The sequence below is a fragment of the Chiloscyllium plagiosum genome, unplaced genomic scaffold (genome assembly GCF_037043375.1).
Source record: "Chiloscyllium plagiosum isolate Xiang-an unplaced genomic scaffold, Cpla_swu_hap1 HiC_scaffold_48, whole genome shotgun sequence".
NCBI lineage: Eukaryota > Metazoa > Chordata > Chondrichthyes > Orectolobiformes > Hemiscylliidae > Chiloscyllium > Chiloscyllium plagiosum.
This window is the reverse complement of record NW_028270186.1, coordinates 5,455,405-5,469,891: the sequence shown is the minus strand read 5'-3', so window position 1 is coordinate 5,469,891 and position 14,487 is coordinate 5,455,405. Positions and strand designations below refer to the sequence as shown.

The 14,487-nt window shown below is 49.9% G+C and overlaps 1 protein-coding gene across 1 annotated transcript in view; it reads left to right on the top strand.

Annotated features, from left to right (window-relative positions):
* The window catches only part of LOC122542970 (ras association domain-containing protein 2), a 25,163-nt gene extending 12,427 nt beyond the window's left edge, over positions 1 to 12,736 (top strand). Inside the window, 9 exon segments of the mRNA XM_087984301.1 lie at positions 5 to 100; positions 675 to 769; positions 1,689 to 1,843; positions 2,867 to 2,968; positions 5,290 to 5,313; positions 5,315 to 5,342; positions 6,236 to 6,357; positions 10,052 to 10,149; positions 10,636 to 12,736. Coding sequence (XP_087840427.1) covers positions 5 to 100; positions 675 to 769; positions 1,689 to 1,843; positions 2,867 to 2,968; positions 5,290 to 5,313; positions 5,315 to 5,342; positions 6,236 to 6,357; positions 10,052 to 10,149; positions 10,636 to 10,705 — 790 coding nt within the window. The 3' untranslated portion in view covers positions 10,706 to 12,736.
* The last annotated feature ends 1,751 nt before the right edge of the window (positions 12,737 to 14,487 follow it).

Sequence of the window (14,487 nt, the reverse complement as noted above, 5' to 3'; positions counted from 1 at the left end):
GGCGTCCGATCCGATTACAGATGCAGGATGATAACGAGCGACTCCGACCCCCTCCGTCCTCCACCTCCTGGCACTCTGGCTGCAGCCTCCAACCTGAGAGGTAAGGACACAGCCCGCCTCCCTCTACCCCGGGGACTGCCCCTCTGTATCACCCCTCCACCACTCTGGCACCACCCCTGGTCCAGGGCCCGGGATGGGCTGGGGGGAATGGGGAGGTGAACAGGGGGAGGGGGGGAATGATGGCAGGGTGATTGGAATTTGAATTCGAATTCAGAATACTGAATGGACTCTCAAACTCTTAACACTCACCTGTACCTGTGTTTTTGTGTTTGCTGCTGTTTACCCAATATTAACTTACCTATGCTACTTAACTCTGTTATCTGCCTGTATTGCTCGCAAGACAAAGCTTTTCACTGTGCCTCGGTACACGTGACATTCAATTCCAAATCAATTCCAATTCCAAATCAATTCCAATTCCAAATCAATTCCAATTCCAAATCAATTCCAATTCCAAATCAATTCCAATTCAAATCAGATTGAATGGTTCTTTCCCCTATGGGCCAGGTTGAAGCTCTGCTCCCTTCTCCCCCCCGTGACCCCATCTCTCCCTCCCCCGCATTCCAGTGACTCCCTCCCCCCCACGTCTCTGTCACTCTCTCTGTCTGTTCCCTCAGGCTCCCCAAGACCACGTTTCTCATCCCAGATGTGAAAGTGGACGATGCCGAGAGTCTGTCTGAGGAGAAGGAGCCTGGCCCACGCACTGACAACGGTAAGACCATCATCCGTCCAATGGTGCTGCTGCCCAATCCTTTTCCACCTGCGATAGAGGCCATTCAGCCCCTCGGAGGCTGCAATGCTGGCCAGTTGGATGTGCTGCCTCTGCCTTTTCCCCCCTCTTTTCCACCTCCATCTCTTCCTCTCGGATGGAAAATGAGGAATTGAGTTTGTCTTGGTCGGAGGGCAGTCTGAGCCTCCTGCCTTGTGGGGAATGTTCCTCACTGCTCCCCTTGGCGCTGGGAGGTGTTGACACTGGGGTGATGGCACTCTGTTAGTTATCCCAGGCCTCTGTGGGACCCAGACACTCCATGGCAGATGGGGTCCCAGTCTGGTCATGCAGGGAAGGAAACAGCCCTCCTTGACCTGGTCTGGCCGACGTGTGACTCCAGACCCACAGCAATGTACCTGCCCTCTGCAATGATGTGAGCCAGGCACTCAGCTAAAGGGCAGTTCCTGATGGCTAACCCATGCCCCCCCACCCCCCTGCCATGTCCAAGATGGATTGTTACAAAGAGGGCGTGACTCTGATTTTGAGGATTTGGATCCGATTGTCCTGGTCGGAACAGCTCTGGGGCCGTGCTTGTTAGCATGAACAAGGTGTGAGGATAGAGCGACTGGGGAAGTGACCTCCCATCTATGGCAGGGATGAGTCCGGGCCTCTCCCTGCTGCCTTGCCAGGCTGGCATAGTGCTTTCATCCCCTGCCCTGCGTGTGTTGGTGGGATGGAACATCTCTCTCTCTCTCTCTCTCTCCTGTCTCTCTCTTTCTCCTGTCTCTCTCTCTCTGTCTCCATGCCTCTGGTGAAGGGGGGTGGGTGAAGGTCAGAGTATTGCGTGCCAGCCTGAAGCGGGTGTCGGTGGGGGGTGAAGAGTGGGGCAGTGACTGTGTGCTGTGCCCCCCTGTGTTAGCAGATTCCCAGGGAGAGGCTGCCAGCTCCCAGCTGATGAGGACCAAGAGTGACGCGGGGGCACTGATCGTTCGCCGTGCCAACCTCCGCTCGCCCAGCGACAAGCGCAGGATCCGCCGCCAACGCTTCTCCATCAACGGTCACTTCTACAACCACAAGGTAAACAGCCACTCAGACAGCAGCTCCTATCCCTGAGGGAGAGGCAGGGGCTCTGTACCACCAGCTGTCCTGTCAGCTTGGAGCCAGGAGGTGAGAGCAGTAGCTATGGTGCGTGGTGCAGCCTGCAGCGTGTGAGAGCTATAGCTTGTGTGGATGAATCAGACAGGTGACTGAGACTCTGTCTGCTGCCTAGGCCCTGCCTTTTGCCCATCACTGTCTGGCTGTCTCAATCATGGAGCTGCAGCAATGGCTGCACTGCCCCTCAACTCTCCAACTCCGGGTTCCACCTGGTGGCTGCCTGCTCGGTCAGGTACCCACTGCTGCAAGTTACTGCCCACACATGGTCACAGGAGTGGGCAGAGATACACCCTGCCCCATCCACTCCCTTCACACTGCTCCCAGCAAGGGCATAGCACTCCCAGGTCTGTGGGCTGGGGAACCCGAGGTCCTGCATTGATCTATAACCACAGGGACTGTGGGGAAGGGGAACCTGAGGTCCTGCATTGATCTATAACCGCAGGGACTGTGGGGTGGCGAACCCTGTCTCTCTGATTTCCTGTGGAGTGAGGAATCTGTTCAGGTGGAGCCGGTACACTCCAGCTCAGTGCTGGGATCTCAGCTCCATCGGGCCGCAGTTTCAGAGAGCAGGGGTCACCGTTAAAGGCAGTCCCTGCTGGGTTCCTGCTCCCAGTCACTGTCCCAGACACTGAGCGTGTGTGTCCGTCCCTGCTGGCAAAGGCATGTGCCCGTCCTTCACAATGCCAGCCCAGTGGATGTTGGAGATGGGAGCTGAGAACAGAGAGTGTGCTGGAGATGCTGAGTGGGAGAGAGGGAGGGAGAAGTGGGGCGTGTGTGTCAGGCAGTTTGCTGGCCTCACCTTGTGTATTTCTCCGTGCTCCTTGCTCTCTGTCTGTGTGAGAGCTGGTGTTCCATTGTGCATCACTTCCCTCCCCTCACCTCCTCTCCCCTCACCGTGGTCAGACTGAACCGTCTGGAGTGAAACACTCTCTTCCTTTCCCGCAGACATCTGTCTTCACACCAGCGTTCGGTTCCGTGACTAATGTTCGTGTCAACAGCACCATGAGCTCTCTGCAGGTTCTCAACTTGCTTCTGAACAAGTTTAAGGTCAGTGGTTCCATGTGCTGGGTACGGGGCTGGGTGAAGGAGGGGGTGCTGCACCCTGACGGTGCTGGGGGGGGGGGGTGGGGGTGGGGTGTTGGGGGGGGTGGGAGGAGGATGAAGGGTGATTTGTTCCAAACACACCATCGTTTTGTCCTTTATGGACCTGGTTATGAGCTGCTGTGGGACCTGACTGAAGCTGTGGCCTATGACCAGGTCTTTTCCTGCTTTTGGGAATCCTCAGCAGCTTCTCTCAGACAGTACCCGGTTCACTCCACTCCCAGGTCTGTTCCTGGGGAAAATCTCTGAGTCCATCAGAGAACATGAAAGTGTGCCACATTCCCAGATAGGGAGGAGGCTCAGGCAGAGTCAGCGTGGTCTCATGGAGGAGAAAGAAACGCCTGAGCAATGTATTCCAGCTGTTGGAGGTGTCAAAGCAGGTGAAGGGGAAAAACTGGATGTCATACACTCAGAAAGATGTACAGCACAGAAACAGACCCTTTGATCCAACCCGTCCCTGCTGACCAGATATCCTCAATTAATCTTGTCCCCTTTGTTAGCACGTGGCCCATATCCCTCCAAACACTTCCTATTCAGATGCCTTTTAAATGTTGTCTTTGTACCAGCCTGCAACTACATCCTCTGGCAGCTCATTCCATCCACGTACCATCCCCAGCATGAAAAAGTTGCCATTAGGTCTCTTTTATATCGTTCCTCTTTCACCCAAACCTATGCCCTCTAGTTCTGGACTCCCCCACCCCAGAGAAAAGATCATCTCTGTTTACTCTCGCCATGCCCCTCCATGATTTTATAAGACCTTGATAAGGTCACCCCTCAGCCTCCGATGCTCCAGGGAAAACAGCCCCAGCCTGTTCAGCCTCTCCTGATAGCTCAAACCCTCCAATCCTGGCAACATCCTTGTGAATCAGATTTCCAAAAAGGAACATTCAACAAGGTATAACATGTCAGATTACGTAATGGGATAAGAGCCCCTGGTGTCTGGGATTGGATATGAACATGGGTAGAGGATTGGCTAACTAATTAAAGCAGACAGTGATGGCAAGGTAGCAGTTTGATGCTGGAATCCTGTTAACGCCTGGAGTGGCCATAGGGGTTAGCACAGGAGACACCATTATCTGAGGAAAGGTACATTTGGCCTTAGAGGCAGTCCAGAGAAGGTATGCTCGGCTGGTCCCAGAGGTGGACAGGCTGTCTCAACAGGAGGTAAAAACAATGACTGCAGATGCTGGAAACCAGATTCTGGATCAGTGGTGCTGGAAGAGCACAGCAATTCAGGCAGCATCCGAGGAGCAGCAAAATCGACGTTTCGGGCAAAAGCCCTTCATCAGGAATGTCTGAACAGGAGGCCTGGACTCACTGACAGGAACAAAGAGTGAGGACTGACTTGATTGAAAACAGATGATTGGTCAGGAACGGAATTCAGGGAGATGTGGAGAGACTGTTTCCCCTTGTGGGAGAGTCTGGGACCAGAGGGTGTCGTCTCAGAAAGGGAGAGAGGAGGAGGAGTTTCTTCTGTCTGAGGGGAGTGAAGCGGTGGGATTCTTTCCCGCAGAGGGATGGCGAGGCTGGGTCACTAAAGGCTGAGACAGAGAGATTTTAATCAGGGAGGGATGAAGGGCGATGGGGGACAAGCAGGAAAGGGAAGTTGTGGGTGATCAGGTCAGCCACGAATTGAATGTCCAAGCAGAGTGGATGGGCTGAATGGCCTCCTGCTGTTACCTGCTCTGACCGATACTGGAATTGCTCACTGTCTCCATTCCTGTAATATTGCCCCTTCCCTACTGTGTTATTGCCTGGTACCGTCAGACTGAGTCCCTTCACCCAGCACCTCCACGTCTTGCTGCACTGCATTGGTGCCCCTCTTTAGCCTTGGAACCTCTTCCTGATATTTGGAATCCTTCCTGATCAGTCACTTCCTTCATCCCTGGAAGCCCATGCTAGTCCCCCGCCAAATCCATTTAAACAAATGTCCTTTCCCTTGCTTCTCATCTTCAAGTGCACTCCCACCTCTGGCCCACCATTGTTAGCCCTGGCTTGGTGACAGAGAAACCCTTCATGGTCTCCAGTTTGATCCGGCAATCGTTGCATCATCCACAACATGATTGGCCAAAGCCCCCTCCCCGCTCCCTGCCCGTTTCTCTGGGCTGATGGAGTTTACCCAGCACCTGCAGGAAGAGAGGAGAGGAGACTGGGTGGTGGCGGTGGGCAGCAGAGTGTGGGCATTTGGCAAAGCCCCACCATGAAACTCTGAAGGGTGGAAGGCGAAGAGAAGGATTGAGCGATGTGACTTTCTCCTCTTCTTTCAGATCGAGAACAGTTTCGACGAGTTTGGCACTTTATATTGTCCACACCAGCGGAGGTGAGTCCGTGGCTAATGAAGATTTAATCCATCTTGAGAGCTTGTCCAAGTTGTCGAGTGAGGAGACAGCAATGGCTGTCATCCAATGTCATGCCAAAACACTGGCACAGACTGGGTCCTTGCCTTGGCATTCATTTGCCAAGAGGAGGGTCAAGAGCATCCCGAGTGAAGGTTGGGTATCATCAGTAGGAGCATGGAGTGAGTGGATGAGAGAGCACCATTGGACACAAGCATTCTCCAAGGTGCTGTGAATGTGTGTCATCCACAGAGAGACACACAGACACACAGCACATGGAGCAACCCAGAACCTCAATGAAACATCAGAGCCTTGGGGAGATTCCGAGATCTCAGCAAGAGGAGAGCAGTTGGGGTGAATGTCACGTTAGGCTTTATTGGTCAGGAGTTCAAGGACAGGAATGACACAGTCATACTGAGTCCAGAGCTATTCAGCATGGAATCCCTGCAGTGTGGAAGGAGGCCAGTCAGCCCATTGAGTTTGCACTGGCCCACTGAAGTGCATCCCACCCAGACCCAGCAACCCCCAGCCGGGCTGATTATCCCCCAGTCGAGAAGAAGTTATCTTCCTGTTTGGAATTTCCGAGCCTCGAGGATTGTGCCTGATTCATTGCCAAAGTTATTCAAGCCTATTCATATTTCGGGGGGGGGAGGGGAGTGAGAGATGTGGGGGTGGGGCTGACAGTTAACTCCCATCCATCTGGAGGGGCTGAATGGCCACTTCCTGCTCAGTTTACCATGTCCTCACAGAGAACGGGGCACACTGTACACCTCCTACATGTTCACTCAGGGGCAGACACTTTCTCTCATTATGGTCTGTCTGTCTGACTCTCTCTCTCTTTTTCTTTCTGTCACTCACTCTCTCTCTGTCTTCCCAGAAAGGACCAAGTTAAAGGATTCTGACTATCCTCTGATTGCCCGCATCCTGCAGGGACCTTGTGAAGCCATAGCGAAAATCTTTCTAATGGAGAAGGATCTTGGGGAAGAGGTCACCTACGATGTGAGTAACTGTTTGATGAATGGAGGTTTGCTGGCTGAGCTGGAAGGTTTGGTTTCAGACGTGTCGTCACCATGCCAGGGAGCATCATCAATGAGTCTCTGGTGAAGCCTTGGTGGTATGGCCCACTTTCTGTTTGTGTTTAGGTTCGTTGGGTGGGTGACATCATTTCCTGTTCTATTTCTCAGAGGGTGGTAAATGGGGTCCAAATCAATGTGTTTACTGATGGAATTCCCGTGTGTGTCTCTGTCTAGCCTGTCCCAAGATGGATGTGTCCTCCCAGTCAAAGTGGTGTCCTTCCTCATCTGTATGTAAGGATACTAGTGAGAGAGGGTCATGTCGTTTTGTGGCTAGTTGATGCTCATGTATCCTGGGGGCCAGTTGTCTGCCTGTTTGTCCAATGTCGTGTTTGTTACAGTTTTTGCAAGGTATTTTGTAAATGACATTAGTTTTGCTTGTTGTCTGTATAGGGTCTTTCAAGTTCATTAGCTGCTGATTTAGTTTGTTGGTGGGTTTGTGGGTTACCACGATGCCAAGGGGTCTGAGTAGTCTTAGCAGTCATTTCCAAGATGTCTTTCATGTAAGGTAATGTGCCGAGTGTTTCTATGTGTGCTGTGTCTGCTAGTTTGGGTTTGTTGCTGAGAAATTGGCGGACTGTGTGGGTACGTGTTCTTTTTGAATACGCTGGAAAGATATTTCTCTTCTGCTCTGTGCTGCGGTGTGTGGTGGCTCATTGAAATCATGTTCTGATGCAGCTTTGTTTGTGGGTGTTGGGGTGATTGCTTCTGGAGTTCAGTATTTGGTCTGTATGGGTTGTTTTCATGGAGACGCTGGTTTCAAGTTCCCCATTGGCTGTTTGCCCTACTGTGACGTTGCAACAATACTAGTTGTTATGGCCTTGATTTTTCTTTATAGAGAAGTTCCAATGACCCAAGGTTCCAAAGTTTATTGGGACCCTTTTGTTTACCCTAACAGATAATGCCTCCAGCCTAAGACTTCGATGTCTTCAAAGAAACTGGAATAATCAAAAGGGAGTGGCCAGCTCACTATGTAGCTAGCCTTTGTTTAGATTAGAGCTTTTTTAGATTCAGTTGAGAGCTTCAAGTTGTGTGTGGAAAAGGTGTGGACTCTTCTCTGTCTCCTTCTTCCCTTCTGATGTCACAAACTGTCAGCTATCTGTGTCATTTTGACTCTTTGTGCTCAGGGAGGTGTGGACTGGGACTGTTGCAAGTATTTTCGGAACAGCATCATTTGATGTTGGGCTTGGACAGGATAAGTTATCCGCGATTCTATTTTCTGTTCTTTGTGTTTCAGTCCACAAGTTTGTAAATTCTGTTTGTTTAAAACTAGCGAATTTACTCGAGGGATATCCACTGTACACGTAGCATAAACAAATAGCAAAGTTATGGTGTGGGCTTACCTGCTTAAAATGTTTTGAGGGGTCTGGCCTCATCCATTAGCAATCAGATACAGATATCAGCAAAGATATCAGAGATCCCTTGGGTGTTCCCTTGGTTTGTTTGTAGGTTTTGTTGTTGAAGGTGCAGTGGGTGGTAGGGCATAGGTCCACAAGCTTGACGATACTGTCCTTGTTGATGAAGTTGTTGGTGTTTGGTGTATGTGTCTTTGGGTCGTCTAATAATGTAGTCAGTGTTTCCTTGGCCAGGTTGATGTTGACAGGTGTGAACAGGGCTGTTACATTAGAGGAGACCATTATTTCATCCTCTTCTATCTTAGTGTCTTTGGTCTTCAGGAATTCTTGGGTGGAGTGGAGTGAGGCTTTTACTAAGTGTTTTAGTCTTTGGTGTAGCTCCTTGGCCAATCTGTACATTGGTGTTCCAGGTTGCGAGACTGAGTCTGAGGAGGGCTCCTGGCTTGTGAAGTTTGGGTAATCCATATAAGTGTGGTGTATTGGATTCATCTGGTTTCATTTTCTGGAAGTTGGTCTTGTTTCGTTTTCCAGATTTCTGAAGTTGTTTGGAGTTAGGCTGTAATTAAGTTCTCTCATTGTGGTGTCGGGTGTATCGCCACCTGTTGGTAACTGTCCACATCTTCAATCAGTGCATTCGCTTTCTCATAGTAGTCGTTCCTGTTTAAAATGACACCCAGAAACCCGAGCCACTCTCCCTTACATGAAAGACATCTTGGAAATGACTGCCAGACTACTTAGACCCCTTGGCATCATGGTAGCCCATAAACTCACGAACACACCAAAACAGCAGCTAATGAACTTGAAAGACCCTATACAGACAACAAGCAAAACTAATGTCATTTACAAAATACCGTGCAAGAACTGTATCAAACACTACATTGAACAAACAGGCAGAAAACTAGCCATCAGGATTCATAGCATCAACTAACCACAGAACAACATGACCCACTAGTATTCTTACATACAGATGAGGAAGGACACCACTTTGACTGGAAGAACACATCCATCTTGGGGCAGGTGAGACAGAGACACACACGGGAATTCCCAGAAGCTTGGCATTTCACTGGGAATTCCATCAATAAGCACATTGATCTGGACCCCATTTACCACCCTCTGAGATATAGAACAGGAAATGATGTCACCCACCTTTAGAGACCAAGGCATGTAAATAGAAAGTGAGCCATAACACCAGCACTTCACCAGAGGCTCACTGATGATGTTACCTCGTACAGTGACGACACGTCTAAAACAAACCTCCAGCTCAGGGAGCAAAGTTACATCCAGAACCTCAACCTGAGTTACAAATCTTTTCAAAAAACCCCTAACTGTTTCATGTTGGCTCAGTGATCTCAGTGCCTGTGAAGGGTTCTGGGTGAGTCTGCTTGCAATTAGGAATCCTCTGCAGTTTAAGATTAGATTATTTACAGTGTGGAAACAGGCCCTTCGGCCCAACAAGTCCACACCGACCTGCTGAAAAGCAACCCACCCAGATCCATTCCACTACATTTACCCCTTTACCTAACACTACAGGCAATTTAGCATGGCCAATTTACCTAACCTGCATATCTTTGGACTGTGGGAGGAAACTCTCACAGACACGGGGAGAATGTGCAAACTCCACACAGACAGTTGCCTGAGGCGGGAATTGAACCCAGGTCTCTGGCGCTGTGAGGCAGCAGTGTTAGCCACCGTGCCACCCGTTTAACCAATTGACAGGGGCTGTAGGAGACTCATGATGGATGAAGGAAACAAGTCATGTCTAAGACCCAATAAGAGGAGATGATGGCTGTGTAATATTATCGCTAGACTATTAATCCTTAAACACAGGTCATGTTCTGGAGATTCAGGGTTGAAGCCTTTCCTTTGGTGTTGTAACCATACTATAGTTAACTGGGAATAACTGACATCAAGTGGAGAATTGGAGGCAGGAGAATGGGCAAGGAAAGGCATAGCTAAGGTGCTGCAATGCCACCACAGGCAGGAGGGTATCATTACAATGTGACATGTTTATATGGGAATTTTCCATTCTAATCAGAAATGCGTACACCAACACATCTAAGATTGATGAAAACAGGATCCATCTTCCCTATTGGATCCGAGCTGGAAATGCCGGAAGTAAGGAGGGGAATAGGTGTCTCGTGCAGGGCCAAACAGTTGTTTCTAATGGCTCTCCCTTGCTTCTGTCCCCAGTGTTTTCAGAGTGAAATCACTGGCTTGCTTCAGGACAACTGATGCTTCAGGTATTTCTCTCTCTCCTTTGGCCAGGTTGCCCAGTATATCAAGTTTGAAATGCCAGTGCTGCAGAGTTTCATTGTCAAACTGAAGGAAGAGGAAGATCGAGAGGTGAAGAAATTAACACGCAAGTGAGTTCTTGTCCCGGTCTGTTTCACATTTTTTGTGAGTTTCAATTGTTGGGCCGAGGGAAGAGTGGGACACGAAGGGAGTCCAGGTCAGAGAACTAACACCTGAACCGCGACGACTTGAACTTTGGTCAGAGCTCTGACCATTGGGTTAATTGAGAGAATTACTCAGTAATTTGTAATACATCTCCCTGACGTTACCTCTTTGAATGTGTTTGGAACAGCAGCATGACTCGTTTACATAGGAAATTGTAATGCAGTACTGAGGGAGTGCCACACTGTCCCTGATAGCTGTGTATTATATCCCACTGCTGAAGCCCCCTTCTCTGGGGTGGTACTGAGGGAGTGCCACACTGTCCCTGACGCTGATAACTGTATTATATCCCACTCCTGAACCCCCCCCCCCCCCCTTCCCTGGGGCAGTACTGAGGGAGTGCCACACTGTCATTGAGGATGGACAATAAGACATGATGGTGTTTGTCTCTGCAGGTATTCAGTCATGCGTGCTGTTCTGGAGACGCGAGTACAAGAGTTAACAGAGTCCTGGGCACAGATTTGAAGCCTGGCACAGCGGGTAGAACAAATGGCACAAGACATTTAGATGTGGGCACTCTTTCGGATGTTGGTATTGGGTGACAATGCCATGACTATGCACTTGTCAAGCTCCTGTGGAGTGGGACCTTGGCACCTCCCAAACTGTCAGCTGTCAGGAGCTGGGAGGTGGGTGAGTGGGTGGGTGTGGAGGTTCCTAAATGGGGGTTGTCCTGTGCTCTTTGGGAAGGGATGCTTTATCTTCAGAAACACTCCAATAAATCCAGCCAATGAACCAAATCCTCCTCTTCTCCCATCCACCCCACAGCCCTTTGTTCTGTCCCGTGAACATTTGCAGAGGTTGGAGTGGGGGGGGAGGCTAGTTGAACCAGGAACCTGATGCCTGGAGTCACATAGAGGCTAGACCAGCTTTGCACTGTTCCCTCTCAGCCTGTTGGTCCTGTCCACAAATGACCAGTCCCCACTGATGGGCCCTGGCAGGTTCGTCCCCACCCCCCTCGGCATTTCCCAGTCAAGGTTGAGGTTCAGGAGAGCAGAATTCCTCCTCCTCTTGCCTCCATGTTGGCATCTCCTATTGTCGAGCTCTCCCATTTTTGCCGGATCGGTGAACTGGAGCAGACTGGGAATGGGAGTCCCAGAATATTCCAACACATCTCCACTCACAGATGCCTAATGTCATACTCAAACCCTGACACACAAGGAGTGAAAGTGTACGTGGTGGTAGTGATCCTGGTGTGGGGCAGGGGGAAGAATCCTCTTCAGTCACAGCACAGAAGCGATGCTACACTCGAAACAAGGTGAAGTCTCCATCCTGTTAGCATGGGGCTGCTCTCCGAGAGAGGGGAGACTGGTGGAGATCATGATGCCTCCGGAAGGAAGGTGTAGATTAAGAATCAGAGACCTCCATGATAACTTCAGCCGAGGTGGGAATCGAACGAGCCGTTGGTGTCACTCTGCATCGGAAACCAGCCATCCAGCCAACTGAATGCCCCTCCTCCCTGTGTAGGCTGGGGTGGAGTGGACAGAGGCAGTGGGGGAGGTGTGTGAGAGTAACATTAATGAACAGAGGGAATCCTGCACATGACTGAGGTGCAGCTTTTGCAGTGTCCCATTGGTCCCCTCACCTGACTGACCATGTTGAGCCTCAGGGACAGGATGTTGTAACTGAAGGCAGTCTCTATGAGTTGCGAGCTGAGTTGGTGATCTGGAAGGGAGACCGCATAGGGCCACAACAGTGCTGTCATTCAGGAAGCATGTGTTCATGTGATGGAATTCCATGGAGGAGGTTTGGAATAGGTTAGGGATAACTCCCATTCTCCACAATGGCTGACTGCACTCCGTATTCCCAGTCAGTCAGATCCAATTGCTCCAAAATTCCACCCATTTGGCCGTCTCTGGTCCAAAGGGCCGAATGGCCCATACCTGCTTCTGTATTTCTCAGTGAATGCCGTGTAATCAAAAAATGACCTCAACTTGAGTACAAAAAAAGGTTTTTTTTTGCTGTGTTCTCCTTTCAATTGTTGATATTTCTGATTTGATGAAAATTTGGCTGGTGGTGTATATTTAAGACTGGGTAGAGAGATTCTCGGTCTGTCAGATCAGCCAGGATCCTGTTGTTCAGCGGGAAAGGTGGGGTGCTGTGGTGTATTAACTTATTCCCTGAGGTTGTGGAGTCAAAGCTCCAGGCAGTCTGCCAACAGACTCAGCATCACAGGTCAGCTGGCCCAAGGAAGTGTGCACCTCCCCCCCCCCCCCCCCTCCACATCCTGACAAGGTTTCTGCAAGATGCCCACAGTTCCCAGGTGCTTGATCCCTTTCTTCCTAACGTCCGGCAAATCCCCTTTTGTGAGCACCACCCTGCTTCCCAGGACACAGCATCGCCTTCCCATCAGTGTTCAACCCGAACTTGAAGCAGACTGTACGAAATAGATATATTTTTCTGTCGCAATATTTCATGACCTAACATACATTCGGATAGTTTTAAAACATCTCAGCTATTTTTTAAAAAGAAAGATGGAATTAAACCGAGTCTAACAAATGTGCTGCCTTGGTGTTTTCATTTGCTGTGTGTTGGAGTGAGACTGAAATGTGAAACTGCCCAGTCCTTGGTACAGTTTTGTGATTTTGAGCATCAATTTGTCTCCAGTTTTGTAACCAGATTACCGAGTCCCTGCACTGCACACAGACCAACTTGTTCACACCCAGCTTAGAACAAGGATGTGAAAAGCAGCAGCAATATTTCATTCGACAAGCTGTTAGCACGGTTGATGTTCTGATGCCCACAGTGCTCCAGGGGAGGGACTTGTTGGTTTGGAACCACAAAAGAACGAGGGGAAGTCTAAATCCTTCAAGACGAGACCTTTTTAAATAAAATCCCTCGTGGGACTTGTGCACTGCTGGCTGGGCCCAGCACTTATTGCCCGTCCCTAGTTGCCCCTTGAGAAGGTGGGGGGTGAGCTGCCTTCTTGAACCAGCACAGTCTACATACTGGAGGTAGACAAACTATGCAGTTAGTGATGTAGTTTTTGACTCAGTGACAGTGAAACAATGACAATTGTATTTTTTCATCAGGATGGTTAACGGCTTGGAGGGGACAAGGTCGTATGTTCCGTGCACTGACTTCCCTTGTCTCGCGAGATGTCACAGGCTTCAGAATAACTTGGATTTGTTTCTTCTTTTCCTGACCCCTGGGCGATATCACTTCTGGGCAGATTTTGTGTTCAGAAAGGAAGACAGCCACTGATAGCTGAGCTTCAGGTTTGAGTGGGTAGAGAGATAGAGAGAATGACAGTATTTTGGTTCTCTAGTGACGAGAGATGGAAATGTGTTGCTGGAAAAGCGCAGCAGGTCAGGCAGCATCTAGGGAACAGGAGAATCAACGTTTCGGGCATTAGCCCTTCTTCAGGAATGAGGAAAGTTGGTCCAGCAGGCTAAGATCCCTATCTTTTATCTTAGCCTGCTGGACCAACTTTCCTCATTCCTGAAGAAGGGCTAATGCCCGAAACGTCGATTCTCCTGTTCCCTAGATGCTGCCTGACCTGCTGCGCTTTTCCAGCAACACATTTCCATCTCTGATCTCCAGCATCTGCAGACCTCACTTTCTTCTCTAGTGACTAGCCCTATTTCCCAGAGAGGTCTGTGGAAGGAGAAGGGAATATGACCCATCAGCTGTTTTACAGGAAGGTAGGGAAAGGTGAAGACCATTCGCACCCTGTACCAACACTTGGCTGATCTTATCCCTCAGAGCAGTTTCCTGTACTCTCTCCTTTAGTCCTTGGTGTTTTTACAAGGGTTGACCGGTGTTGTTTCCTGTCGATCATTCTGTCAATGGCTGAGCTCCCACAACTCTCTGGGTTAGACCATTCCCATGATTCAGCTGTCTGAGTGAAGAGTTTCTCCCTCTCTCCGTGCCAAATGGCTTGTTGCTATTTGGGAGATAGTGACCCTGGTCCCAGACTGTGATCTGCCAGGGGAAAACAGCCTTCCTGCACCTACTCTGTCATGTCCCATCAAAATATAATTCACTTCAACTGAGTAGAGTCTGCTGACCAGATTGTTAGTGTAGGTTCCAGACTGAACCTCCAAGAGACTAAGGGAGATCATGTTTGCATGTGGGAGAGTTTCAGGATGAAAGCAGAGGATCTAACATAAAGAGTAGACAGGCAGGAGGCTGGAAGAACACAGCAAGCCAGGCAGCAGCAGGAGCTGGAGAAGTCAACATTTCAGAAGTCACCCTTCTTCAGGACTGGGGGTGGGGGTAGCTACTGATTCATCCCTCCCATTGACCAA